The sequence below is a fragment of the Astyanax mexicanus genome, chromosome 5 (genome assembly GCF_023375975.1).
Source record: "Astyanax mexicanus isolate ESR-SI-001 chromosome 5, AstMex3_surface, whole genome shotgun sequence".
NCBI classification, from domain to species: Eukaryota; Metazoa; Chordata; class Actinopteri; order Characiformes; family Acestrorhamphidae; genus Astyanax; species Astyanax mexicanus.
Genome location: NC_064412.1, coordinates 18,415,195 through 18,441,236, shown reverse-complemented (window position 1 = coordinate 18,441,236; position 26,042 = coordinate 18,415,195). Strand labels below are relative to the sequence as shown.

Genomic DNA, 26,042 nt, shown 5'->3' with positions numbered 1-26,042 from the left:
CCAGTTGTGGAGTCATATTATGCACATGCAGGGTAATGCAATTATGGGAGGGGGATGCACTGCAGTGGTGCACCTGCTTACCCAGGGTTTTGGTATGTTTTTACATAGAATAAGACCTTAACATTAGAGTACGGTTCAGTTAAGATTTGTTTAAAATGCAAAAGAAGAAGCTCGTAATAACATACCCAGATGCTGAAGTCCTAAAGACACTCCATTTGTTTCAGTGCACTTACTGATTAAAATTCAGCCCGACATGCTAATATTGTGCCATACTGTACATATAGCTCTAAACAAAAATAAGAGACCACTTAAAAATTGAGTTTGTTTGATTTTACCAAATTGAAAACTTCTGGAATATAATCAAGAGGAAGATGGATGATCACAAGCCATCAAAACAAACTGAACTACTTGAATGTTTGCACCAGGAGTGGCATAAAGTTATCCAAAAGCAGTGTGTAAGACTGGTGGAGGAGAACATACCAAGATGCATGAAAACTGATTAAAAACCAGGGTTATTCCACCAAATATTGATTTCTGAACTTTTAACACTTCATGAATGTGAACTTTTCTTTGTATTATTTGCATGATCTTTATCTTTTTTTGTTATTTTAGCCATTTCTTATATTCTGCAAATAAAATTCTCTAAATGACAATATTTTTATGTAGTATTTGGGAGAAATGTTGTTTGTAGTCAGATAAACTGTTGCAGTGGCAGGAAAGATAGTCAGTTCTATTCTTTTCTACAGTTAGTAAGTGCTGCTATGGCAATAGCCTCCCCCTCACCCCAATGAGCCAGAGGTGCTGTCACATTAACAATGATTTTGCATGGCGTTTTATCCCTTAGTTGCGTGTTCCCCAGATGGAACTTTGCTTAGTATTGAGAGACTTTTAAAGGGCAATCACTTTGACCTTTTGGTGCCAAACTCCAGTCTGACTTTAACACTTCTGTTCAATTACTGTTTCAGTGCTTTTTACACTCTGTGGTCCTTTACAGGACCAGAACTGCTCCACAGAAAAATGAGAGAGAAAAAATATATAAAATACTGGAAGTGACACTGGCATGTTGGTGGTGTGTTAATAGTGAGTTGTGCTCGTATGGGTGGATCAGACACAGCAGTGCTGCTGGAGTTTTTAAACACCTTAGTGTCACTGCTGGACTGAGAATAGTCCACCAACCATAAAGATCCAGCCCATAATGTCCTGTGGGCAGCTAGGTAGAATTCTCTAGTAGAGTAGAGTAAACAGTGCACTGCTGTGTCTGATCCACTCGTACAAGCAAAACACACACTAACACACACACAGGACCATGTCCATGTCCATGCAGTCACTGCTGTGCTAAGAAAGACCCACCTCCCAAATAATAGCTGATCTGTGGTGGTTTTCTCTCCTGTGGGGTCCTGACCATCAAAGAACAGGCTAAAAGGAGGACAATAAAGAATGTAGAGAAATAGATACAGGACTACAGTCTGTAATTATAGAACTACAAAGATCTCTTTTATGTTCAGACATTATAATATTAAAATATTAAGGCATTAAGTAACTGGTAGAAATTATCATGAGATTGATTTAAAAAATCTCAAAAATACAAAAATAAAAAGTTACTTGGACTGTCATGATAATTATAATATCAACTTAGGGAACTTATGGATATGGACAAAACCTTAGTTGACTTCAACATATGCAGTTGTATTTACTTAGTGAAGATGACCCTTTAAACAAGCTGGTAAATTGGATGTTTGTATTTTTTATTTTTATATAGAATATATAACACATTTTCCAGTGTCTATTATTTAGTGTATTCTAAATAATTCCAGAAGTTCATTATTCTTTAAAAGGATGTAAATGCAATATAAGCATTACTATATTATCATTTGGTTTCTGTATTTAGGGTAACAAAATATATATATATATATATATATATATATATATATATATATATATATATATATATATATATATATATATATATATATTTGTTTTGTTTTCAAAACCCCAATTATTTGTACAACAACATGAAATGTTTAAAAAAATGTGGTAAAACCAGAAAAATAACCATGAATACAAAATAATAATAATAATAATAATAATAATAATAATAATAATAATAATAATAATAATAATAATAATACAATTAAGTAATTTGTGTGAAGTTACGCAATTTCATTTATTTAAACCTCCTAAACTATAAAAAGGCAAACAACTGAAAGACACACTGACCCATAGGGGATTTTATTAGCCTAACATCTTTAGGTGGAGATGGCACAATCAGGATGAGGTAAATGTAACCCTTTCGTTAATATGATATAGTGACTAAAGTTTTTTCTACCAAACAGTTAAAGGGAACTTAAAGGGTTAAGATGACTATAATATCATTTATCCTTATTACTTTTAAGACAATACATCATACTAAATATAGTTATTGTGACAGGCCTGTCTTACACACTAATACACTAACCTAAATAATCATATTCTCTTTCTTTCTCTCTCGGTCTGTCTGTCTGTCTGACACATGATAAGCAAGGCTTTCAGTAAAAGGTCATCTACAGATGGCTGTAAGAGTCCTTACAGAATCTGCAGATTTGATGTAATAGAGTTGGGGAGCAGATGTGCCAAAGCTCAACTAAACCTTTTCCATTTTCTCTCAAACTAATGAATCGGCAGAAATGAAGCACGATTAGCAGCTAATTGAAATTCTGTGCGGAATAAAGTCTCGCTGATTTTAAAGCCTGGGTTTTCACTCAGACTGACCCTGTGCATCACATTATTATGTGTGGAATACGGGCTAAAGAAACACATATTAAACACGTTTTATACAAAGCGATTTGTGTTGCGTAGCCCAGCCTTTTCCTCTTTGAGCACAGTGGGCTGCCAGGTGATTTAGTTTTCAGCAAATCAATACTCTGTGATGTGTCTGCATTGAATACTTGTGTAACACTGATATCATGCAGGGCCATCCACCCAATAACTCACACACTACACACATCATAGAGTAATTACTGTCAGGGTATGGTATGTGCTATATGACTTTTTTTTTTTTTTGTGCACAGAGGGGTTCTCCTGTCTGCATGTAAACACTGCCCATCAAATGTTTGGGTGCCCTCCTTTGACTTTTTCTAAGGAAGGAATTGGTGCTGAGAGATTATGGCGTATAAAAAAAATAAAAAATCTTTCTATTCACAAAAAGAGAACAGATTTTCGATTATAATCGATTCCTCCCCGCCCCCCTACAGATGACAAATAAATGGTTAAAAAATATATATAAATAATCTGTTTAGTGTTCAGAAAGAACGTTTGGTCTGCAGGAAGTGCCGGTAAGATGGATAAACACTTCAGAAATGAGTAGCGTTTTCAGATATTTTAGATTAAAAAGATTAAATGTCTGTATGATAAATCGCATTAAAACTGTAATTCGAATTAACCGAATTAATTGCGAAAATTGGCCAGCACTAGGAGGAATTAAAATTTTGGCCCAATGTCTGGAATTGCATCTGATTGGAAAAAAATATATTCTATATAAAAAAAAAATCAATTACTGTCGAGTTTAGTGAGACACAGCGCACATAGGTGGTGACAACAAAATTTTAAAAATTTCACTAAACTGCAAATGTCAAACCAAAATAACCAAAACTAATCAGACCATATGTATAAAATATATCGAATGCAGGAATCTTGGATCAGATTTCTGTCCAGATTTCAGGTATAAAAGCACCTTTAGGTAATATTTCCAATAATAAACTGTCAGAAACACGGTCATATGTGTATTTTTACATATTGTTCTTAAAAAAGTCTGATTAGTATGAGAGTAAGTTATTAAGTTATTGCAACCTATCACAGAAAGCCAGCTAATTTATATTACTATTGTTTAAAGCAAAGCCTTTAAAAACTTTTGATGCATTATTCTCCTCACTGAGTGATTTTGGTGACTGATAGTTAGAGCCAGCACTGAGCAAGAATCTCACGGATGCTCTCTGCGACAGTGCCAAGCCACTTTGGCCCTCACAGGCCGCCATGTGTCAGCTACCCTTGCCATATAGGACAATGGTGGATGTCCAAATGACAAACCATCTGGGGTCTACCCATTAAAGAACAGGGAGAGAGTGAGCAGAGATGGTGGAGATAATCCCAGTGTTTGAACTGTGGGGCTGAGGGAGGAATCTAGCCTGCTTCCTGTCTAGATTTACCCATCACCACTTCTGCTTTGTGTAGCTCAGATCATAGCAGGACTGGCTTTACCTGGGTTACTTTAACACCAGTCTCCTTCTTAAGTTTATATAAGGGTTGAGTGTTTAACGCATTGGATTATTTATTTTATTTTGATTAGTGTAATTCGTAAAAACGTGCAGCCGTGTAAATAGTTTTTTTTATGTTTTATGTCCTTCAGACTCAGCCTTGCACTGCACATTGATTCATCCAGCTGAACAGATATGAATAAGACACCTGCTCTGCTCACATCATTCACATTTTGCAGTAGCCACTAGACCTGCCCTGTGCTACACCTGCAGCATACACACCTGCTTTAATGCTATTATAATACACCTACACACATACACCAACAACACACCTGTCCTCCTGCCCTGTCCCAGATTTCATATTAACCTACACACCTACCAGCTGTGAGCTCTACCCTTGGCTCACAGGCTTTAGTTATAGGATATGAGGATGTGTTGGGGATGTGCTGCATGTGGTCTAATTTTGAAGTTTTGGATGGGAAATAAGAGGATGTCCTTGCAGCCTATGACCATGATTACACATATTTTTTTGTAAATTACCTTTTTACTAAGCTTTCTGCTATTTTTTTTTCATTTCTGTAGAAAGTGAATATCTTTTGTGATCAATAATTTATAAAAAAAAAAGCAAAAAAAACAATTTGATTTCAAAATTTGAAGGCTGGGTGCAGCAGCATTATCATTAGCAGCTAACTGCTAGCGCTAGTTACGCATAGTGATAGTAAATGCCACCCTACAACGCTACACTGAGGAACCCTGAGTGTTCTGGTAAACCAGGGAGATATTAGCTAGTGGTTCGTCCGACTTAGCTTGTTTTAACACTGTAAACACACATACTACTGTCTGATATACTTGCCTCTGAACGGCAAAAGAGCTAGCGCTTAGCTAACGCTTACGCTGCTTCAGCAGTGCTTGCCGGGGGGTAAGCAGCAGGCTACAGTCTGATATACCTGGCTCTGAACGGTGAAAGAGCTAGCGCTTAGCGCAGATAGTGGCTAATGCTAATACTGCTGGAGAACTAAACTGAAACTCCTTTATAATGCTGTACTTTAGTGGAGTGGCTTTACTGCTCCTTACAACCTAACTAGTAAAATTCTGTCACCTTCGATTTTTGTGACAATTAAAGGAGTTAAAATGCACCTTATAGTGTGAGAAATACGGTATATGTAACATATATTTTCTTACAAAAAAAGGGTGATATAAACATTTCCCACAACCTTTACCTCTGTCACACTTCCTCAATGGCCAGTTCACAAGTATTAAAAATAGTACAAAAAATGAGTAAATATATTATATTACATCAGAGTAGTTTAACAAACTTATTTGCTAAATCTTCCAAGCAGTCAGCATACATTTCTTGGCAAACAGTAAATATTTAGCCATTGAATTAAGATGGAACCAGAGTGGTTGTGGATGAAGTGGAGGTAATGGTCATTTACTACCCTGACCTCACCGAATGCAATCAGATCCTCACAGCAATGCTCCAATATCAAGTAGAACATCTTCTCTGGACAGTAAAGACAGTTATTACAAGAAACAACAAATAAGCAGGTGTCCCAATACTTTTGTCAATATAATGTACTCAAGTCTAAACAGATACAAAGTTCAAAGCCGAGACATCAGTTGTGTTACATCACTCCTTACTCTGTATTTGCCTTGTGGCCATTCACTACTTCAGCAGGATACCATGCCCTGTATCACACAGCACTCTCCTCCTCCATCGTTCCCTCTCTCCTTGATCTCTTCATCCTCTGTTCTTTCTCTGTAGTCTTCACCCACTCGCCTGTTCTGCCTTCCATTTGCTCTTGCCTCAGAACTCACAGTCTCGATCCATCCACTCTCACCACTTCTCAAATCTTCTGTTGCATCCTGTGCACTTAGGCCTCGTCCATCGTGCAGGCCTGTAAATGTGTGCACTGGGCCTAAATGGACTGTGCACCGTGCTCTTACAAAACCCCATTACTCTCTGCATTCTAAAATACCGTTCAACACGACTTCTTATTCAGGGCATAGGACCCAACTCCTTTTACATCAGCTGATGTAAACACAACAGCGGCATTAAAGTTTCATGGGGGCAGAATGGAGAGAGTGAACTGGGATGCTGCTTTGACTTGAGTATCTGATAAAACAAAACGGATGCTGCTCTCTTTCTTGGAACATTGAAAAGTCCTACTATTGAAGTAAACCTTAGATGTGAAGTAATGCTAATGGTTTGCTATGTCAATGAATTATTAATATAATTTCAAATTCATTCAATTTACATTTGATTCGCAGCTGCATTGTTGACAGGTTTGTGCTCTCAAACCAAGACTGTTCACTCACATTTTCAAAACATTCACTCTAAACTTCTATATTACATAGATCAGGCATAACCTGAATAAGTTACATCAGCATAACATGATCCTGAAGGTATAGCAGTTTAAAAGCTTTATAACTAAAGTCTAAAAGGTTTTAACTGGAACGTACAAGCTTTGTAACTGGAGTTTAAAAGACTTACGCCCAGAGTTTACAAGGTTTTTTTAAACTGGAATTAAAAGCTTTATAACTGCAGTTTAAAAGGCATATAACTGGAGTTTAAAGGTTTTATTAAAAAAAAAAAAAAAAAACTTTGTAATTGGAATCAAAAGCTTTATAACTGGAGTTTAAAAGGGTTATACAGGAGTTAAGAGCACTGTGTAGTTCTATAATTACATGTAGTCCTGTATCTGTTTCTCTGCTTACTTTATTATTATGCTTCTTTACCATATTCTTCAATGGTCAGTCTTTCACAAAATAGACCATCACAGAGCAGATATAGTATAATTTGGATGATTGGTCATTCTCAGTACAGCAGGTTCACTAGCATGGTGGTGGTTGTGTGTTAGGAGTGTGTGTTGTGCTGGTATAAGTAGATCAGACACAGCAGTGCTGCTGGAGTTTTTAAACATTGTGTTCACCCACTGCCCACTCCTACCTAACTGTTCCACCTTATATATGGAACGTCAGAGACAGAAGCTTTAAATCTACAAAAAGGACAAATGTTTAAAACGTTTAAACAACAGGACATGTATAAATGATGATGATTGCCTCACATATCCTGCGTCCGCTTGGTGTGGCAGTTTTGTATGTCTTAAAAAAATGGATGTGATGCATAAGCAGTGCTGGCACTCAACGTGATGGTTAGTTTAGAGGAGAGACTCTCTGCGTATGAATAAATTGTCCTCACCAATGTAGCTACACCATGCATAGCACATAGCCTCATGTCTCAGCTAATTTTCTACGCAAACAAATGCCCAAACTGCAAATATCTGTAGCCTAATTCTTAATTTAATAAAAAAAAAAAAACTTGAATTCAGTGTTCAGTTTAGTTTTTTTTTAACGTAGATTAATAATAAAGTCATCCAAACTATGATGAAAAAAAAATAAGGAATCATTTAGAAAGCAAAAAAAGTATAAAAAAAAAGCAAAAAAAAAAAAAAAAAACTGCAGTCACAAATACCATTGAATACTTTATGATGAAACTGGCTCTCGTCAGGACTGCACAAACAAAAAATAAAATAGGAACCAACATTTATCTCTGCTCACAGGAAAAGTTCATCAGTGTTTTCAGCACCCTAGAGAAGCATCCATCTAAATACTAACATAGTATTTTGGTTGGTTTACTACATTATTCCTTATGTGTTCCTTCATAAACACATAACACTGATGAAGCAGGACTACTTACTGAGCTAGTATGTGGATTGGTGTCAAAGCCTCATATAAGTGGAGGGAATTAATATAGGCAGTTTTTGAATGTTAATGATACAGAGAGGTTGCCTCATAGTAGCATTGCATTGTTTTCACATGTGGCATTAGTAACAATACATCAAAATCAACACAGATATGCTCACTAATGCTCTTTAAACACTAGTGCTCAGAACAGAGCAGTCAGACAAGCATGCCCTTGTCTGACCATGTATGAATAGAAATGCTCCAGAATGCGGAATTACTAAAATATGTTTAAGACTTTTTTTCCTCATTCTCCTATAAAAGTAGCCATTTAAGAGATGAAAGGTTTTTGCCAACATGACAACAACAATGGAGAAAATAGAAAAAACTACTACACTGATTTGGTACCCGGTCATTTACCACTGGGCTCATTCATGGTGATAAAAAAAAAAAATTTATTGCATGACTCTGTGGTTTATGAGGTGCATGCAAAAGAGGAGGAAGTGCTGAAGTGCCAGATTTAATGGAAACACTAAAACCACCAATACTCCTCATTTATGAATGTGCACAGATGTGACAGCAATGGTATTTCCTTCTAACATCATGTTAAATCAAGCAGTGCACTTTATGACCAGGGTCCAGTACATTTTAATTAATGTATTAAAATCCTATTTTCTTCCCACATTTTGGAGGAGGGGGGCATAGAAGAGGGCAATGAGGAATCTTGTAGCTATAACTTTCACACCTTTTCTTGTTTTAAGAGGTACTTAAAAACTTTTTGGCTATAGATTGTAGGTAAGATCTTGAGATCTTCAAAAAAAAAATCACTCTAAACTTTTATATTACACCAATCAAACACAACATTATGGCACATACAAGGAGAACTCTGTAGTTCAATAATAATAAGAGTGTAGTGTCCTGTATCTGTTTCCCTGTATGCTTTATTATCCTCCTTTTCACCCTGTTCTTCAAATGGTACGGATCCTAAAAGAGAGACCACCACAGAGCAGGTAGAGTATTTTTTGGGTGGTAAGTCATTCTCAGCACTGCAGTGACTGCACTGATATGGTGATATTTATCAGACACAGCAATGCTGCTAGAGTTTTTAAACACTCACTGTTCACTCACTGTCCACTGCTACTCAGCTGATCTACCTGTGTTGCTGCACACAGGTTGTGGTTGGTGGATGATTCTCATTCCAGAAGTGACACTGTCACTCTTTAAAAACTCCAGCAGCACTGCTGTGTCATCAACAAGTACCAGAACAACATTCGCTAACACACCACCAACATGCCAACGTCACTGCAGTGCTAGGAATGATCCACCAACCAAATAATACTGTATCTGCTCGGTGGTGGCCTCTCCTGTGGATTCCAGACCATTGAAGAACAGGGTGAAAGGAGGATAATAATAATAAAGTATGCAGAGAAAAAGATACAGGACTACAGTCTGTAATTATAGAACTACAAAGTGCCACTATATACTCAATAGAGCAAATAAAACATAATGCTATGATTGATCATTGTATATCTTAAGAACTTTCACACTATACAGTTCTAGAAAAAAACATGAGACCATTTAAAAATGATGAGTTTCTTTGATTTTACCAAATTATAAAAACTCTAGAATATAATCAAGAGGAATATGGATGATCACAAGCCATCAAACCAAACTGAACTGCTTGAAATTTTGCACCAGGAGTTATCCAAAAGCAATGTGTAAGACTGGTGGAGGAGACCATGCTAAGATGTATGAAAAATGTGATTAAAAACCAGGGTTATTACACCAAATATTGATTTCTGAACTCTTTTAACTTTATGAATATGAACTTTTTTGTTTTCTTTGCATTATTTAAAGTCTGAAAGCTCTGCATCTGTTTTTTCTGTATTTGGGAGAAATTTTGTTCGTAGTTTATAGAATAAAACAACAATGTCCATTTTACTCACACAGATACCTTTAAACAGCAAAATCAGAAAAACTGATTCAGAAACTGAAGTGGTCTCTTATTTTTTTCCAGAGCTATATATGGTGCTAATCTATTACATCACAGATTGAATCATAAATGGAACTGGTTAATTTAACAGAGCTGTATTTTGTTCTATTGTGTTTCTCATGCCACGTGATATTTCTTGGATGTAATCCACATGTGCAGATGAGTGGACACTGGGTGTTGAACTTTGGATCAAAAGGGCACTGATGGGTGATGATGGAGCGCAGAGATTATGACCAGGGCCTGGTTGTAATTACACTGGTAATGCCCCTCTCCAGATGGACATTTCTATCAGAGGGTGTATAAAAGGCTGTCAGCATGCTTGGGAAAGTGGACGGCCATTGCGAGGAGGAGGAGGAAAGCAGCTTACGCTGAATGGGGAGGGGGATGAACAGCGGACGCCTGCTGCATCCTCAGCCTTTGAATTACCGTTAATGCACAAAGATTCAGACTTTAATATCATTTCAATGAAGCGGGTAATATGCCAAGCGTGTTCCTCAGTCGGAGGCTTCTGGGACCCCTACTGTTCAGAATGGAGCCATTCACACACTGCAGAGAGAGGGAGGGACGTTCAGAGACAGATAGAGGTAGGGAGCACGGAGGGTTATGGATGAATTATAAGCCATAATGGAAAAGGCTGCACCGACTAACATGGAGGCATATGGGCTCAGATTATTGATTCACCCGAGTCTCATCACAGATCAACCTATTGATGCCTGCTTCAGAGATCCAGACACTCCAGAGGGAAATCTGATATTCAGCAGGCTGGTATATTTTAAGAAAGGCCACAACTAGAGGCTAGAGGTCAGATTTGAGATCTTTCTTGGCATTGTCAGCAACACCTACAGGCTTTTACTTTTTTATTTTCATTTATTTTATTTTATTTTTTCATTGTAATATAAAAAAATGCTAACCTCGAAATCTGTAGATCAGATCACAACATTTTAACGGATGAACTTTAGAAAAGTTTAGAAGCACCATGCATACAGCTCTGAAAGAAATTAAGAGACCACTTCAGTTTCTGAATCAGTTTCTATGATTTTGCTAATTATTGGTATAGGTAAAATGAGTAAAATGAACATTGTTGTTTTATTCTATAAACTACTGACATTTCTCCCAAATTCCAAATAAAAATATTGTCGTTTAGAACATTTATTTGCAGAAAATGAGAAATAACAAAAAAGATGCAGAGCTTTCAGACCTCAACTAATGCAAAGAAAACAAGATCATATTTATAAAGTTTTAAGAGTTCAGAAATCAATATTTGGTGGAATAGCTTTTTTTTATAGCTTTGTTTTTTAATCACAGTTTTCATGCATCTTGGCATGTTCTCCTCCACCAGTCTTACACACTGCTTTTGGATAAGTGCATGCCACTTCTGGGGCAAATATTCAAGCAGTTCAGCTTGGTTTGATGGATTGTGATCATCCATCTTCCTCTTGATTATATTCCAGAGGTTTTCAATTTGGTAAAATCAAAGAAACTCATTATTTTTAACTGGTCTCTTTTTTTCTGTTATGTTTGTTTTAGTGAGGGTAGCATAATGTTAATGTGTGGTTTCATTTTATTTATGTTAAATTAATTTAGAAAATAAAAAATATATATATATATATATATTTAACATACAATGTCTGAATGTTCATAATAATTAAAAGATGTAATTGCATTATTACCTGTTGTAGCTTTTGGGACTATATAGCGTTAAAACAACAAAAAAAAAATTATTGTGACCATATACTTCACACTTGTTTATCATCACTAATAATTGTTAAGTTAGATAAGCCAAAATCTAAAATTATTTTAGGAGTGTTTTAAATTGAAGATGTGCCACGGATGATTAATGTAATCAACACTAAATCAACTTTCTAAATCACTAAAACATGGCAGAAACATACAACACTACATACGCTACAGTGTTTTTGCAGGATACCTGCTTCTAGCATGCTGAAAAGAGCCTGAGTGAGTGGGGGCACAGCAGGTGAAGTCATCACTCTATTGTATGGATCTTGACAAATCATCCCGCTTGATAAATAGCCACTTTGATTGCTTTGGCAGGGCTCATGACTCTGTGACGGTACTGTGCTGATCGCACCTCCACTTTCGGTGTCGAAGATTCAAAAGCCCACTCTGATGACGAGCATGACGAACGTGATGGAGTAACAAGTGACTGTGACTGAGAGTGTTTGTGTGTGTGAACGAGCGCCACAAATTGGCTCTGTGTCATGGTGGCGGCTTCCACGCTTGGAACGAGCTTCATACTGTGACGCCAAAGAGACACACAGAAAGCTCGTATCTGTCTGTTCTTTACTTGTGAATGCTGGTGGTACTGATTGAAAATTTTGAACATACACTTTCAGCTTTTTAGTTTGAATGGTATGAATGGTATGTGTATTGGACCCTATAAACATACATATAACACCTAACAATGCATTTATAAAGCATAATAAACATGGGTAAACATTTATAATAATGTATAAGACATTATAACAATGTTTATTATGCATTATGAATGTGCATACAGAGAGTGCGCTGTGCATGATTGGTTGCTGCTTTTTACTGGTGCGTGACTGTTGAGAGCTGAGTGTAAAATATTGAGTACAGACTGTGATTGTTAAGCATCCTTGGGTGTCTAGAAAGGCACTTATATAATTGCCACTCCATTCATTTATTGCTCAAGTCCAAAATTAATCTATATTGTTTTGTTTGAAGTTTAGAACATGATCTGATTTTGATCCAAACCTCCAATCAGGTGTACTCAGCAAGCTGCAGTTTTGGTGTGTTTGGATTTTCCCTGTTTACAAAATTATTAACATCTGTTTCCCAGACAGAGATTACTTTGTTTTTCGCACTATAAGGCGCACTCAAAATCCTGTAGCCTGCTGCTTACCCTGGCAGGCACTGCTGGAGCAGCATTAGCATTAACTGCTATCTGCGCTAAGTCCTAGCTCTTTCACCGTTGAGAGGGGAGCATATTGAACTGTAGCCTGCGTGTTTACCATGGTAAAACAAGCTACATTAGCCGGTAACCACTAGCCTTAGTGGAAATCAGGAAATCTAAGCTTATTGTAAATAAACGGAAGTGCTTTACTCACCCAAATAAACCGTTTTCAGGAGAGAAATCAGTGTAGATTAACATTCAGCGCTCGTTTGACTTTAAAAGAAAATGTTTACTTAACTTAGCTTAGCTTTACAGGGTGGTGAGACCTGCTGAATTAGAAGGAAAACATGGTGACCCCTGTTCCTTACTAGTGTCCCATAATATGCTGCATAATCCAGTTTGCCGTGCGTATGAAAACAGTATAATCTGGTGTGCCTTATAGTGCGGAAAATGCGGTAAGCCTAGCTGTAGACTATATTTCCCTTTCTATAGAATATTACCATTCAAAATGCTGTTTAGTTCAATACTAGACTTAATCCTTGTCTGGGAAATTGCATATTTATGTATCTGTATTAATTCTTGTTTTTGGAGACAAGTCTACTCACACTAGCTAGGGGGCTTTCTTTTGAGTGAACAGCGAGGTTTTTTATTAAGTCCCACTGGATTAGAAGGTCATAAAATGTCATGAATGTACATTTCATTTTCACTTTTCAAATCTACAGTATATGAGGTATTGGACTGTAATCACTGTAGTTCTCCAGCTGTGTAATTGTGATTGTGCTCAGAGGTCCTATATGCCATAAGCTTCCTGCTGAAATAGTGCAGTAATTTACAGTAATCTAATATAATTGACCTTTTCTTCCTTCTTCTTCCACAGGCTCGGCTTCCCCATGATGCTGATGACATGTACGATAGCTATGTGCTACCTGCTGGCAACTCACGTCGGGCTGGGCTGGAACACCTAAATCTGCCTCCTCTACCATCATCAAAGAGACTGTGCTTGTGTGTGCCTGTGGTGGTGTGTGTGTGTGTGTGTGTGTGTGTAAGAGCGGGAGAGAGTCCAAGATCATCTGTATGTGTGAGTGAGTTGCGTGTGACGGAGTAACTGACAGCCTAATGGACGGCGGCTATCAGCGAGCGGAGGCTTACGGCCCGTGCATCACTGCTGCAGAGGTGTGATAAAAACATTCAAACAAGGGAACGCCTGCACCTACTTATGGGCTGGGGGTAGCTGAGTATTCCACTGGCTTATGGTGCTATTGCCATCATCATCATCATTGTTAGTGAGGAGTTTTCATATTTCATGTTTGTTTACATTTATCCAAAAAAAAAAAAACTGAGCAGATTTCTTATTCTTCATTCTTAAACACTGTAGTTCTGTTTATATGATTTTGTGTGGCCATAAATAAAAAAAAAGATATATTTATTGATGCATTTCAGTTAGATTTTCTTTTTTAGGCACTATAACATCTGATTAAAGGGATATCCACGTGTGCCTCTCCAACAAATAACCACAGCAAATCTCCCACTCTTAACAGATTTGTACCTAATTATATTGCTTATTTAATTTGTCAGAAAAAAATCAATTAACTTCACTTTTAAAATTGGTCTTATTATTACACATTATGCTTTTAATGCACGTTTACACAGATTTGAAGCAGTGATCATCTACATTTAAAGTCCTGCAGAGTTTTGTTTTAACATACATCTAAGAGTTAAGGGCAGTTTCCAAGATTAGTTTTAGACTGGGAGGTTTCCCTAAATGTGCTGTTCAAAAATGCTGAATTAATAATCCCATCATGGATTTCTGAAGACATTAGTTAAGCCCTTTTAAAGAATAGCCATATCATACCTTTTGCGAAAAATCAGTTATTAGTTTTTGTTTTTAATTTATTTCAATTTTTTTCTGGTCAATTGTCTATTCAGCTGCTATTCAGCTGTTACTCAGCTGTATTTACTGGAACCGCATAAAATGTGCAAAATGAAAAATACTCATCTGTGTTTTTTTTACAGTGGGATTCTGTAAAAATATATTTTTAATATAGGATGAATTAATGGTAATTGGGCAGTTTTTGGCTTGCCTTTATTGCAACAAAAAATATTCAAACAAATGTAAATTTTGATTTTGTGGTTTCTCAGCAAGAGCATTTTTTCCCCTTCATGCAAGAAAATAGACCTTGTATAACTGTATTAACTGTTCCATTTGACCTCATGTGCCAATCACCCGTAATTTATCCTATATATGATCCTTCACCCTATATATGATCAAAACAAGATGCAAGAATCTTCTAAAACTTCTCTAACCTCACCACAATCATTTCTGTTACAATAACAGCACGTTTGTGGCAGGTTGTGATTAAAACAACACTCTGCAGGAGAACGTTGGTGACCACTCATCTTCTCTGGATTCCTTTGACATCTCTAGTCGGTCACTGAAACAGATCCAGTGTGTGAAATGCTCATTGTCTGAAAGAACCAGTTTTGCCTGCATTATAATAAAATGCAGTTTTCATTTACAGAATGCAGGCATGTGGTTGGAATCTTTCACACAAATAATCTTAAATTGCCCCTTTAAATGAGACAAAAATGCTAATAAGCTTGACTGTCTGACTAATCAGTGAAATCAGCGCATGTGTGAGTGCTCTTTTAGCTAATTCCAATAACAGCCCACCACTCTAATCGCAATTAACGTAGGAGGATAAAGCGATCTTCGGATGATAGACTGTTGTGCATTGTTAGACGTATTTGTTTACTCTGGCATTATAAGAACGACTTGGAATTAATCACTGTTTATAATCCCTCACATTAATTTATTATTACTGTTTGTTGTTGTTTTTCAAACATATTTAGTAACACATTTTACATTTGGCAGTTTCTATGATGTCCTATGCCCCCATATGTTCTGTTGCCCAGTGAATAAGCATTGTTGTCAAGATGTTCTACTGTTTTCTCTGTAATCTGTAATGTCCTGGAACTGACAATCACTAAAAGTAAAGGCCATATATATATATATATTGTACCGTCATGTTTTTTGTAGTCATTATGTACATCAGAGTGATATTATTGTGTGAAAATGCTCACATTACATTTAATCAAGTCTAGTTTGACTTAGAAAGGTCTATACATATCAGGCAACCCAGTGTACCAGTAGTCTGTTATGGTATTATCTGGGTGCTTGTGCATTTGCTTATGTAGAAGAAATTTTAAGAAGTTAAACATTGCTACATTTATTATTGTGCACACTAGGAATATAAAACTCACAGTCAAATGTGAAAATAGTTCTTGGACATATTTAAGAAATAATCTGATTAAATTAAATCATCGCAACAATAATATAATGTTAGTTCTTGTTTTTGGGACAAAGGCAAAAAATGCTTTTCATTTAAACTTTTTACAATTTAATATAATATTTCTGTGTAGTTTGGATGATGTTTAAAAAGGAATCTCTAAATTTGCTCAGTAAAGGTTTCATGGAGAGCTCAGACACAAACACCTTCATTTAGAAACTGAACACTTCCACTGTGCAGCTCTCAGCTAGTAAAACAGTAAAACTACTTATACTTTTAATCACTACTTTTAATTAGGACTGTCAACATTAACGCATGCAATTAGTCTGGATACTTTAACGCCTTTATTTTTGTCCCAAAAATACAGCTGAGTAAAAATATATTATGATTTTATCTATAATTTAGTCACAGAATATTGTGATTGTGAATATTTTTTTTTAAGGGATTGGAACCAATATTGCAAATCTAAGTGTTTCTAACACATTTAAATACCTATTATTTAAAAGCTTAGTCTTAAGGAAGAAAAAGTGTAATTAATCACAGATTTCTATTGTGAATAATATATTCTTTTTTTTTAAATCAATTAAAAAATGTTAAAGGTGGATTAGGCCAGGAAGGAGAGGAAACATGGCAAACATATGTGTGTGTGTGAGAAAGAGAGAGATAGATGAAAAAGAATAAGTAGAGGAGGGGTTATGAGAGTGAGAGTTAATCCATATTTCAACATAAACAAAAAGTAATCTACCTTCTGAACTGAAAAGTAGTGACACCTTGTTTACACTGCTAAATGAATGAATACTACTGATGATTAATTAAGTTGGGTGAAAAACCTAAAGTTCGTGTGTACTTACATTTTAGTGTTGACAGCACTGGTTTCATTTTTGATTTATATCAAACATGCTATTCCACCATTAACTATAAGTGGTGTAAGGATACATTTAGACATATTGTACATTTTCACAGCTTTAAATCTATTGTGAATAAGCTGGGCATTAAGCCTAATGCCTAAATGCCCAATACCAAGCGTTGGCTAAAGTGTATAAACTATAGGTTCTCTAGAGAGATTGAACTCTTATCAGATATTGATTCTGATACTACTACTTCCAATTAGTCACCGAACTCTTTGCTCTTTTGCTCTAATTTACTAATAGGTAACTGACTTTCCTATGGGAGGCTGGAGAATGGCTGCTTGCAGTTGTGAAGCCACAGGCTTGGAAAACACGACGGAACCTGATTGCCTCCAGCAGCCATGAAATGTCACTGCTAATACTGTCGATAGAGCAGTCAAGCAGAATTTTGCGTAAATGGCTAAATATTCTCAACAGAACACAAGCATAGTTCACAGGGTTTTTAAATCTGTTCCAGCGGTTCTCGAGGAGCAGTGGAAGGAGTCTACTTTGGGAGCTAAATCACTCTTCACATAACCTTTCCTTCACTCTATTCACACTTGTTTGAGATGGGAAGAATCAAATATTTTTAAAAATAGCTCCATTTGCTCAATTACATATACTTAAGTTACATTTCCCTGGATCTGTTATTTCCTGAGTCGTTTCTACTGAAGAACTATATAAGTATTTTTTAGGGAAGGAAAAGTACTTAAAAAAACACATGCAGAGCTCAATTAGCACACTCTGGGGTGCTGCTGTGAGTAGCATAAAGTTTATTTAAGGTAGTATAAAGTAGCACGCCTGAAAAACGTCTTAATTTGTTCTGAACCGTAATAATAAAATCATAATATTCCAGCCTATGGTTAAATGAGTCTAAAGTTTACATGGCTTTAAAAAAAAACAAACAATGCAGGTAACACAACACAACATCAACAAAAAGCCACAACTTCAACAGTGGTTCAAAAAGATGGTTTGCCGAAAAAAGGCTCCAAAATCCACAACACAAGTCTCTAAAAAACAGAATCATACAGGACAAAAGAACAAGAAGTGAGGAATAGAAACAATAAAGCCTCAACATTTAAGCTGCTTTGAAAGTAAAATGTAGTTGTGTTTGATATCAAAATAAAAAAAACTGAAAGAAACAAATTTAATCATCTTTTACAATAGATGGAACTTACGTTTTATGTATACATGTCAATGCAAAAAGCTCTGGCAGGTTCTTTTATACACATTCACTATGGATAGTGAATTCCTTAAAATGCACAATATTGGCAAAATCCAAAATCACTGACCTCAAGTCCCTTAACTTTCATGGTCACAGGTGTATAAAACCAAGTACCTAAGCATGCTGCAGACTGCTTCTACAAACATTAGTGAAAGAATGAGTCGCTCTCATGAGCTCAGTGAATTCCAGCACAGTGGTACCGTGATAGGACACCTGTTCAACAAGTTCAGTACAAAAAATTCAAAAAGTTGATATTACACAAATTAACTGAGTGTGTATCAAGAAAGAGGGATGGTCACACCCAAAAGCAGTGTGAAAGACTGGTGGAGAGAGCATGCCAAGGCGCATTAAAGCTGTGATTAAAAATTAGGGTTATTGCACCAAATATTGATTTCTGATTGAACTCTTCCAGAGTTAAAACATTAGTATAGTTGTTTCTAAATGAATATGAACTCATTTACCTTTGCATTATTTGAGATTTAAAAGCACTGCTTCTCATTTTCGGCAAATAAATGCTCTAAATGATGTTCTTATTGGGAATTTAGAAGAAATGTTGCCAATAGGATAAAACAACTCATGCTCAATGCTCATTTTACTCAAACACATACCTGTAAATAGCAAAATCAGACAAATTTTCTCCTTTCTCCTAATTTAGCTAGGTCAATTGTCTCACCTATTTATTTGCTAGTCAGCTGTTAGGCAGCTGTATAGCCCACACTGCAGGTGATGCGCCATCAACAACATAGTGTAGTGAGAGAGCAAGCCCAATTGTGCTCTCTCGGGGCTCTGGCAGCTGAAGAAAAGCTACATGACTGGGATTCAAACCAGTAATCTCCCGATCATAGTGGCAGCACTTTTGACCCCCGGACCACTCGACTAATGTCATTTCTGTTGATCAGTACTGTTTTGAATCCATGTTTAATTTAATTACCTATGTAGTTTCTTATGTCTTATAAAATTGAACTTGTTTAACACAGATCCAAAACCTCTGAACAAGTCCTTAAGTGTTTAAAATGTAGATTTGAGTCCAGATCTTTTCCCGCTATCAGATGCTAACATTAGTTCTTTACCTGGGTTCCTTGGGGAGCATTGGCCCTGGAAGCTCCAGCTGTGTTTCAGGCTCTGTGTAGCTGGGAGGGCTGGATGCTTAGTGAGATTGTCTAAATGTCAGTTGCTTTTAGAGTCAGTGTCAGGATCCAGGAGCCAGTCTCGACAGCACCACATATGGCGAGCAAACATTGCCGCCGCGATAACATCTGCCAGCTGTTTACTGAATGTTCCACTAATGCTGAAGATGAGCAGAGCGTTAGCATGCTAACATGGGTGAAAGTCTTGTAACCTTGTCTGGCACTGAGCACTGTAGATAACATTTGTAAATAGCAGAGTGTAAAGGTATTGTTTTGTATATCAATAAAACAAGCATGTGTGAATCACCTTATCTGCATTTCTCAAACATTCTGCTGCAGCAATGGCATATTCCACTTCACGCTGAATTTCTTATAGTAGTTAGTCAATGTCAATGAATTTAAATCCATTACAATCATGATTAAAGTTTAAATAATGGTATTTCTCTGTATGTTGAGTGGGAGACAAATATAATAGTGTATAGTGTTGTACACCTGACAAACAGACTAGAGCTAGAGCTTTTTTTTAGTTTATTTTAATTTTAATCTCAATTAGGTTTAATGCTTTTTTTTAATTAGAATCTGTTAATGCACTTGGACACAAAGGGCTTTAATGGAGGAAATTAACACTATTGTAGCAAAGCTGGCGTTGGCCAACAATAAAACATCTCTTGCATGTTCAGCTTCAACCACTTTAAACAGAAAAACAGGATTAATTTAGGTAAAAGAGTGTAAAAATGTGTGTGTCTGTGAGAGAGTTATGAGATTTTATCCATATTTCAGCATAAATAAAATTTAGTCTACACTGAAAAAAAAAACATTTCAATTACTCTAATTTGTTACACCTAAATATATTAGATTTTATCAACTTATATTTATGTGTAAAAAATTGGTCACTTTGTTACAACTGGGATATTTCTAATACACCCACATATGTACAGCTCTGGCAAAAAAAATATAGACACCACTTAAAAATGATGAGTTTCTTTGATTTTACCAAATTGACAACCTCTGGAATATAATCAAGAGGAAGATGGATGATCACAAACCATCAAACCAAGCTAAACTGCCTTAATGTTTGCACCAGGAGTGGCATTAAATCATCCAAAAGCAAAAGCAGTAAGACTGGTGGAGGAGAACATGCCAAGATGCATGAAAACTGTGATTAAAAATTAAAACCTTATTAATATGATTTTTTTTTTTTGTTTTCTTTTGAATTAACAACCTAAATCACAGTTTTGCTGTATTTGCTCTTAACTGCGTGCATCACTGTTTCACGTCCTGGCAGGCTGTATCCGGGCTCGAGGCATTCAATTAAATTGTTAAATCCCTCACCACTGATGATATTCACAGGTCGCATGCCCAGCGCTATTTTGTCAGCTCAGAACAAGGTTTTAGGTGTTTACCAAGTGTTCAATCCTCACTTTGAGATACAACAATTAATTTAATGACACTTCAAAAACAAAACCAATTTTCCCTCACTCATCCCGCCTCATGCTTAGCTTGTTTTTTATCTTTGCTCCTTCAATTCATTACTTTCATCAGGGAAGAAAGAAAAAGACTCATTCTAACATGCAGGAGGTGCTCTCCTCTCTTATTGGCTTGTGGCCTGCAAGGGAATGTTAGGAGAAAAGCATTTCTTGTCATGAAGTGGAGGTCACCCTCTAACCAAATACTGCCGGATTTCAGGCAGTTTTATGAATGAACTGAACCTTGCTGTGTTTTTTTTTTTGAACATCATTAAGAGGAAGGACAAGATGTTTCTGAGTGCATTCGTCTCGTGGACTTGTTTGAGAACAGTTCAATATTTTTTAGGTCTTTCTGAACATCACAGAGGGATTGTAGTCTTCTGTACAGGAGAACAAAGACAAAAGTACTCAGTGTTAAAAAAAAATCTACATCTAAAGCTGACACACTATGAACAGTGTAAGTCATTAGCTTGTATGGGAGCTAAAACATTGTGATCTCCCAGTTATTTAGAAACTGATGTTGATTATCTGGTATTAAAAAAACATTGTATAGTTGATGTACAGGGGTTGGACAATGAAACTGAAACACCTGGTTTTAGACCACAGTAATTTATTGTCCTGACGGACAGTTCTGTTGGAAACAGGAGAGTTGAGGTGCACATTGAATTCTGACGTGATTTGAGCAGCCGTGGTTTTATATATTTTTGTATACAATCTAGGTTAGCACCCGCACATCCCTTTCAGACAGCTTTCTCTTGCATCCACAGTTAATCCTGTTGGATGTGGTTCGCCTTCTTTGTGGTATGCTGACATTACCATGGATACCGTGGCTCTTGATACATCACAAAGACTTGCTGTCTTGTTCACAGATGCACCAGCAAGATGTGCACCAACAATTTGTCCTCTTTTGAACTCTGGTATGTCACCCACAATGTTGTGTGCATTGCAATATTTTGAGCAAAACTGTGCTCTTACCCTGCTAATTGAACCTTCACACTCTGCTCTTACTGGTGCAATGTGCAATTAATGAAGACTGGCCACCAGGCTGCTCCAATTTAGCCATGAAACCTCACACACTAAAATGACAGGTGTTTCAGTTTTATTGCCCAACCCCTGCAGGTAGCTGATAGGATATTGGAGAAGTGGTAAGTGTAGGTTAGCTGTGAGCTGTTGAAATGTTAGCTGTGGGTTTTTCCAGGTCAGCAGTAGTAAGAAGATATGGACAGAGAAACAAGCCATAAAACAGTGGCAGGGTGTGGAGATCCCAAAAGGAGCCTAATTGTTACAGAGGGTAAGAATTACGCCCAATCTTATTTCACCACTTGGCCTTACCACTTACCCCTACCCCTTGTTTTTGAGTGTTTTCTAGGAAGGGGTGAAATCTTCCTCCTAAGGTTAACTAGTTAACTTTAGGGCTTTATTGTATGTCTTCAGAAAGAGGGCAAGTGGTGCAGAAATAATTATTATTGTCTATTTCTTAATTCCTCTGTGATAGGAAGCTGAAATTAGCTTTAATTAGCTTTTACAAAAAAAAACCCTTTTTTTTTACTTTTCCGTTCCACCTGCCGTATGTTGCATCATTTAAGGTGGAACGGGAAGGTTAGCTATCAGGCTAGCTAACTACTAGCGATCTTTTTTATGCTTGTTATGAAGAATTTGGCCATACAACATTGAAACTACACATTAAACTATGGTGATATAGTGCAAATTGTCACTTATAATGAGGAAAATATTTACATTTGTGGGTTTCTTACCAGTGATTCTCATACTACTTTGTTTGAAATGTGCATCTGTAAAATCTCCGTTTGAAGGGCTAACAAGCCCCATCCCTTTCCCCTACCCCTCCAGCCTAAGGGTAAGGGGTAGGGCCAAGGGGTGAAATGGGATTGGGCCTTACAGTACAACAATATACAGTCTGGTACATCTCCTTATGAAACCAGTTTTTCAGTAGGATCATGCTCCAAGCACACACTGTTTGGGAATGGTTTAAGAGTAAGGATGAAGTGTTTTCCTGGTCTGTGTTAATTCATTTATTTAAAATATAGGTAAATATTAGCAAAATACAGTGAAATTCCTGAAGAAAATATTAAAGTTGATATATTTGTTACATTTGCACATCTATGTAGGGAAAGTAGAAATATAGTGCAACCCAGAGGATGCTCTGACTGTCAGATAGGGTTGCACTGACCTTTTCACTACACTGACAACTATCATTTGATTAGCGTGACTAAATGTCTCAGTGAACTCTGAATAGAGCCCTGTTCTGTGTTTCAATAAGCTGAGGAAAGTCCATCCAGCAACCATTTATGTGGACATTTATTATGTGTGCATGGATATATATCAGTGAGGTACAGACTGAGAATCAGCCATGACATCCCCATCACTCGGGCTGCCAAGTTGAAGAGACTGAATCTACACAATCCAGTGCAAGATGTGTTCACGGCAAGCAACGAGTCATACTCTACTTTACAGGTTCTAGTAATATACTGCTTAGTTTAGCAGATAACATGCACATCTCTATTTGAGTAGCCTACTGTTTTATCTTGTAGCAGCCTGATCTAGATCTAGATTATAGTTATTAAGTGCCCAAAACCAATGAAGACTGAGCTGGTGCCACTGGTAGGAGAGGCAAAGAAACTTTTGAACTCCCTGCCAATATTTTCTTTTGTTTTATTCCTTCTTTGGTCACTGATCTTTTTTGAGACATGCCAAGGCTTTTTAGGCTGTGTAGCAGCTAAGGTTTAGCTGAACCAGCCCACTTGCTAGCTTCCATGCTGCAGCACCGCTTGCTCGCTGTTGTTTACTGTACTGCCAGAGGTCAAAACAAACACAGATACTGTGATGCATATTTTCTTAAATATATGATGCTACATCCTGATCACTGAAATTTTATCCTTATTGGTCCTTTAAAGAAAATAAAAGAAAGCATGAGAAACTATAAGAAATAAGTAAAATGTATATTTTTTACAGTTAAGCACATCTAATTTGAATTATTTTATAGTAATATTGAATTTAGTTATTAAATACAATATGTAATAATTTTAAAAAGTTAATGGAAAATTATATATATTGTATTGGTTATTACATTTCTCAAATCTGGGCCTGGCGCACTCCCACACTCAACAAGGCGAGTGGCCTTAAACAAATACATTTAAAATGTTCACATTTCAGATTCAAGTACAAAAGTCACTTTTGGCGAGTGGGGAATCGCGGAATAGACATTAACAGAACAGATTTAATATAAAATGGGGTGCAAACTTGTACCTGCTTCCTCACCCATTAAAAAAAGCTTTTATCAGGTTTTAAAAGAGAAGTGCATCAGCTCACAGTGATTCCTGGCCAGCGTAGTCAGGCCTTGTGTTCACTTAGTCCCTCTGTTCTTCTGAAGCTCATTTAATCAGCTTCACTTGAACTAATAAAGAACAGCAATGGCCTCCAGGGGAAATGGTGGAGCAAATTGAGGAATACATGTTAAAACCTCCACTGAACTGGTTAGTCTGGATCCAATCAAACCACTCCCCTTTTTATCACAGTGATTAACCCTGATTCTGAGACCTCATGTACCAATACATGTGCATTTATTCAGAAAAGACTAGAAAAAACAACCTTTCAGTGATTCATCTTCAGAATAGAGTCACTCAGTCTAGACAGCACTATACTCAGACCAGAGCAGAGCATTTATCAGATACAAAAAGCTCTATATTAAAAAATAAATAAATAAAAAAATTCTGACTGAGCTTAACTCAATCATAATTTGATTTGACTCAGTCAAGTTGCAAAGATATAATAAAGTTAAGTGACTTAACTTAAATAACTCAATAACAAATATTTTCTTTCCACACAACACTCTTTTAACATACTTAACTGGTTATTTCAAGTGTGTGCGTTTAAAGGGTTTCATTTAATTTAATTAACTCCAACTCCATTCAAAAGTGGTATTGGTATTCGCAGCTTAATTAGGGGGTGGGGGGGGTTGTTCAACATCCGTATCAAAATAATCGTCGGTGGGGGTGGGGTGCAACGTATGTTTTAAATTCATCAGCAGACGTGGGGGCATTGAGCATCGCAACACTATTTGCACTTTGCGCAGGCGGTCTAAGATAGAGCCCACAGTCATCCTCAGGAACTCAGAATAAAGGTAACTTGCTCTTACAGTCTACAACACTGAGGTATATCAACATTTCAGTAAATAAAATACAAATACAACCACAAGTGAAGGTACCGTTGGGTGACAGACAAGACATTGAGGAAAGTACGAGGACAGGTTACAGGTTATGCCTAATGATCAGATGTATGGTGTTAGAATCTGGAAATATGTTTATTTTATGAACCAGAACTAGTAAAAGCCCCTCAGCACACGTGTAGTCATCGCGATGTGCACATGCGCAATAGTCACATAGCAAGGCGTACAATGAAATTTAAGGCAATTAAATCAAACACGTCATGTTGCAATGTTTTGATTCTTGACAAAAGAAGTAGATACACAGCGCTGTCTCTGTGTCTGTGTAAGTGACAGGCTCTTGCTGCCTGAGATGGGGAAGCGCGAACAGGGGGGGAGCAGGAGTAAACACGAGGTAACCGCATGGCCTCCATCCACATGGTTGGTGCTTGTAAAACTACTATCGTGCAGCCCTAGATTTAAGTTATTTATTAGTATGTTGTGAATATACTGTATGATGTATGGACTATTTTATGGAAATGTTGCTGCTGAGGTCATGGGCCGGGCTGCTGAGGTTATGGGCCCTGCATTGTTAAATATCGCTATATTATTTTGTCAAAAAAGGAACATCTGTAATGTAAACTTTTTTTTTATGTTGTGCAGCCCTAGATTTAAGTTATTTGACCACATTTTGTTTAGTATATTGTGACTATACTGTGTGATGTATGGACTATTTTATGGAATTGTACAGAGTCAATGTGACAGATCGAGTCTTTTTTTTTTCTTGAGTGCTATTTGAGTACTTGATACACTCTGCTCTCGGTAATGTGACAGATTTCAGTTTTCCCTTTTTCAAGCTGTTCCTGCACTGGTCCAAACGGAAGCCATTGTTGAACCCAGATCGACGGCATCTGTGATTCCATCAGTCTGAGGCAGACTAACACAAGACTGAGTGGGCGACCAGGCTCGCTGAGCTCCAGCACACTCCAGCTTTAACTCTTCCAGCTCCTCCACCCAGCCGAATACGGCTCTGTCTCTCTCTCTACCTGCCTCTCTTTGATCAGCAGCAGATTTTAGGCGTATTTCCTTAACGTTTTCTTATCTCGGAGA

The 26,042-nt window shown here is 36.9% G+C and overlaps 1 protein-coding gene across 2 annotated transcripts in view; it reads left to right on the top strand.

The window, feature by feature from the left end:
- oca2 (oculocutaneous albinism II) overlaps window positions 1-15,793 on the top strand; it is a 144,341-nt gene extending 128,548 nt beyond the window's left edge. The window contains exon 23 of one of the 2 annotated variants that reach the window (XM_022675048.2): window positions 13,659-15,793. In XM_022675048.2, the coding sequence (XP_022530769.2) occupies window positions 13,659-13,746 (88 nt within the window). In that variant the 3' untranslated portion in view covers window positions 13,747-15,793. 2 annotated transcript variants of the gene reach the window in all.
- The last annotated feature ends 10,249 nt before the right edge of the window (window positions 15,794-26,042 follow it).